Source organism: Xiphias gladius, chromosome 24, assembly GCF_016859285.1.
Source record: "Xiphias gladius isolate SHS-SW01 ecotype Sanya breed wild chromosome 24, ASM1685928v1, whole genome shotgun sequence".
Classification (NCBI taxonomy): domain Eukaryota; kingdom Metazoa; phylum Chordata; class Actinopteri; order Istiophoriformes; family Xiphiidae; genus Xiphias; species Xiphias gladius.
Window position 1 is genome coordinate 17925115 of NC_053423.1, and position 4867 is coordinate 17929981.

General features: G+C 44.1%; 1 protein-coding gene across 1 annotated transcript; it reads left to right on the forward strand.

Annotated features, from left to right (window-relative positions):
* The first annotated feature begins 417 nt into the window (after positions 1-417).
* Positions 418-4395, forward strand: LOC120786585 (transmembrane protein 42). The gene is made up of 3 exons (XM_040122096.1): positions 418-686; positions 2611-2757; positions 3120-4395. Exons 1-3 carry the CDS (start codon positions 510-512, stop codon positions 3264-3266), a joined length of 471 nt encoding a protein of 156 aa, XP_039978030.1. The 5' UTR covers positions 418-509; the 3' UTR covers positions 3267-4395.
* Positions 4396-4867: the final 472 nt, after the last annotated feature.

The following is a 4867-nucleotide window of genomic DNA, read 5'->3' on the forward strand; positions in this document are numbered from 1 at the left end:
TATGAGACTCTGTTTGTGTGTGTGTGTGTGTGTGTGTTCGTGTGTGTGTGTGTGTGTGTGTGTGTGTGTGTGTTTTTGGGAGAGGGGGTGTACAGTTCAAACACTGGTCAATCTTTTCCCTCTAATAATAATAATAATAATAATAATGTCGTTTATTATGATTCTTGCATGTTTGGAGACACCTTATTGCTGCTTCCGAGTCATTTTTCATTCAGTCAAGGTTTTGTTTTTTAATTTTTAAAAAAAAAATTTAAAAAAAAATATGGAACTACAATTCCCAGAATGCCACAGGGGCTTCTTAGTCCAACCACCGCACTGCTCCGTGTTGATCATGTGTAGTGTGACTGCCGCCGGACGGCAGTCGGTGGAAAGTGCAGGAAAACGTGCTCGGCGACACGACCATGCAGGCAGCTCAATCCGGACCAGCAGCAGCAGCGGCAGCAGCGGCAGCAGCAGCAGCAATGTAAAGATGGAGTAGAAAATTATGTGCCTCGGCTGTCATCGTCAACATGTTCCCGGGTGTTTTCTATGCACTGCTGGCGGGGTTCCTCGGGGCCGTGGCGTCGTCGTCGGCCAAGCTGTCCCTCGGAGCCGACTACCTGAAGGGAGTCTGTGAAACCGGACTCCGGACGTGGGGAGAGCAGCGGAAATTTAGACAAGCGGACGAAACCACCACCTGTGACCGGGTGAGGCATCGCCGCAGTTAAAGTTAATTATTAACCCGGTGAGGATGGATGTGCATGAGAGAAGCGCCGACCTGCGTGCCCGCGAGCGGGGTGATTTCTCACTGAGGAAGCCGGGAAGGGGGTTATCCCCGCCCGCCCGCTCCCCTCCTCTCCTCTCCTGACTCCCTCAGCATCAGCACCATCAGCAGCATCAGCAGCATCGCGCGCGCGGGGGGGGGAGCCCATGCTGCAGCTGCGCCCTCGTGCCAAGTCCGCGTGCTGAATGACATTGCAGCTCATACGAGTGTGATGCGCGTGCTGTCGCGTCATTTCGTAACCCGTATCCTGTCCCCGTGGTTGAGCTGGTGACTCGGAGAGGGGTCCGGGTTTCTCGTGTGACCTTCACACTCTCCGCACGCAGTGACGCCAGAAACCTCTGCGCGCAGCTGTCTGACGCCTTAAACAGTGACCTTAAGTCTGCAGGACAATAATAGAAAATTAGCTTTGCAAAGGAAATGCTCTAAATGTGCACCACGAGGTTTGAATGCATCTTGTCAGCAAGGCCGGGCTACCAACTGTGTAAATCGGGCGACCGCCCTGGGTCCCAAAAAGCAGGGGGGGGGGGGCTTTGTTTAATCAGTCGCAGATGGTTTTCACACTTCATCTGGGATTTGAGACATATAGGGGATAGACAAAATAACAGGGACCCTACACCGTACTCTGTTAGGTACTCCTGTACAATCTAATCCGATTCAGTACATAATGTAGTATCCAGTTTTTGTCGAAAACTGTGTAAATTCAATGATATATTTATTCCTGAGGTCAGAGTTGAAGGTGGTGTAGCAGACTTTCTGGTGGAACAGTTGTATTAGATTGCACAGGTGTATAATTCTCAAGTTAAATTGTATTAGATGTGATATTTGGGGCCGTCGCTTTCGGTGATGATGTATTAAGTTGATTTATACCGTCCCGAGTTCCGTTTATTCAGGGTGTGTTAATCATCTCGGGGCTTTTCTGCTGTGATGGTGCAGTGGTGGAAAGCAATTAGTACATTTACTCCAGTACCGTAGGCTACTGAAGTACGGTTTTGAGGTAGTTGTACTCTGCGTTCATTTTATGCTCTGTTGCACTACGCATCAGAGGAAAATACTGTATGTTTTGCTACATTTACCTGACAGCTATACCGGTTACCTTGCACTTTGCAGATTAAGATTTTATAATGAAGCCGTGTTACAGAGCGAACTAGCCGGTATATTATGCTGTTAATTAGCTCCACCTAGACCAGCTACAACAGTCAAATGCTGCCTACATATTAATGCATCAGTATTAATAATCTAATAGTATAATATGTTAAAAAAAAAAAAAAAAAGGCACACTCTGAAGGTGGCATTCTGCTAGTGAGCACTTTTACTTTTGGTGATTTAAGTATTTCTGACAATACTGTGGTTTTACTATTTGCTAGTGTGGCTCTGGCTATTTCCTGGAAATGCCCATTTAAGCCAAGAGCATATAATTGAGGAATGCTTCGGTAAAAACTCCAAAGTCCATGTTCTTTGTTTCGTACCGCAAGCACGGAGCCGAAGCTGACCACGGTCATTACTGGTTTAAATGAATCATTCAGCAATGAATCTATAGAGCTGCATATTCTTGGCAATTCTCTCCTGCATACTTGGCTCTAACACTACTCTTACTTCTTCTTCCACCGCTGTATCAGTGACTGCAGGGCTTTCAGCTTAAGAATACGCGCATTGTACCTCTTCAGGCCTGGCTGAATCACGCTTGCAGGGGTGAATAATGTGCACCTGGCTGCAGCAATGGAACAGCCACGGACGCACAGTATAAAGAATTGTGTCATACACCTATAAGGGATTCAAGCGGAAACAGAATAAAAAGAATCAAGAATTGTCAGGAGCTTCTTGTGTGAGTTTCTGTCTGTACCTTCCAGCTCCATATCCCTCTGAGGCTGCTGTGTGGCGGACTCCTTTTCACCTGCAACGCTGTGATGTGGACCTTCCTTGCCAAAGCACTCAGGTATTCCTCTTCCTCCACCCGAACCACTGTGACCACCACCGCCTCCAACTTCATATCTTCTGTAAGTAGCAGCCTCTCTTACAAGTCCTCTTGTTCACTCTTCTTGTATTTTCTTTGTGGCCTCACTACTTGTCCTCCAAGCAAAATATTTCACGTCAGACAGTAGTGGAGTGTAAACTACCATAGTTTTGGAATCACATTACATCCTTTCTTCCTTATATAAGATGCTTTATTTTAGAAAGTAGGCTGCACTATATTCAGAAATAACTCGTCGCAGTGATACAGGTGTCTTACCTCTTGACAATAAAAGCTCCTTGTTTGACATATTCCATCAAGGTTTCCTTATCGGCTGTGATTTAAATGGCTTTGTAGAGGCTAATTTACTTTGACTAAGGAGACACCCCGATTCTTTCACCTCTGCAGGCTTTCCTAGGCCAGCTGATCTTTGGTGAAGCCCAGATTACGTTGTGGTGGGTTGGGATCTCTCTGACCTTCTCCGGTCTGTTGGTACTGCAGAGGGTCTCCCCGCAGGACGGACAACAGGGGGCAGTCGCCAAGAAGGATGAATAATATGTCTGGTCTCCACTAGCTCAGCTCAGCCCGGCTCCAGCTGGCTGTGGTATGTGGTGTTTTTAGGTTAGCAACTCCTCTGATCTTAACATCTAGCCAAAGTTTAGTGAAATCTGAAAACAGCGGTTGTGTTTAGTGTTTTTTATTTATTTATTTATTTTTCATCGAGTCCGTGTACTAAACATTTACTTATCGTAACAATAACTTTGTGCTCTTCAGTGAAGGAAGATGAGCAATTTGTTGTTAACCTTCCAATCACATATTTTCTTAGATTATTAATCCCCCTTTTGAACTATTTAACTAAATGCCACTCATTCTGTGTCCTTATTTTGAATCGGTGACTGCCCTTCGGTTTGTGGCCACGCCGGCTGTGAAGGCCTGCTGGGTCAGCTGTGGTGCAGCCTTGTTTAGTCCTGTTCTAAAATCAGAGGAGATGTTGGCTCTCAGCCAGTCTGGCCATGGCGGAGTTACGGTCAGGCTGGTGGAGACAAGGTAATGGACGCCTGCGTCCCGTTTACCCAGAGGCTCTAAAATCATCTTTATCCATCGGCTTACAATGGAGCAAAAATGATACTAGGTTTTCGTTACGTTTTGGAAACCGTTTAGTCAACAACAGGACAAAAACTCATGAACTAACATAGCAGATGTGAAGGGAAGCAAAGAGACTAAAAGAAATAGTTCAGTATTTTGAGAAGTACGCATATTCGCTTTCTTGCTGAGAGTTAGATGAGAAGATTGATACCACTGTCATGTCTGTATGCTAAATATGCAACTACGGCCAAGAGAAAGTTAGCCTAAGGTGCTTTTGAATCAAAAGTTCCAGGAACTTTAATTTTTGAGGGACGAATGTCCAGAAACTTTCCCAGGGTGTAAAAGTTCCTCCAGTGCATTGGGATTTGCTCTGTCAATTTTTCCGTGTGTCAAGTATTTAACACACAGAAAACCTGGGGAAAGGTAGAATTAATCCATCATAGGAGAAAATGTAAGGCTGCAACCAACAATTATTTTCAACATCAATACATCTGGCAAATAGTTTCTTTAGTAATCAATTGATTGTTCAGTGTATAAAATGTTAGAAAATAGTGAAAAACAACATATTAACATATTCAAATTACTTGTTTTGTTTGACCATCAGTCAAAAACCCAAATGTTTTAAATTTATTGTCACAGAAAACAGAGAAAACTGATGATTATTCACATTTGAAAAGCTGGTGCGATTAAATTTTTTTTAAAAATGACAAAAATTAAAGCTCCTGGAACTGGAAAAGCACCTCAAACTAACCCTTTCTTGGCTGTAATTTCATATTTAGCACACAGACACGAGGCTGGTACTAAACTTTTTATCTAACTCTCGGCAAGAAAGTGAATAAGCGTATTTCAAGTGTCAAACTGTTCTTTTAAAGCGAGAGGAAGATAACACGCAGCATGAATATAGTTTGAGGACCTATGTGCATGTTGACAGACTGATCTGAATCTTTTGGGTTTTGTTCATGGGTAATAGACAGAATTGTTTACCATGTGCATGACCTTACCGTCTGTCAGCTTGTGCATTATTTATTGCAGCCATCAGATCACCGAAGCTTTCTTAACGCTCACATTTC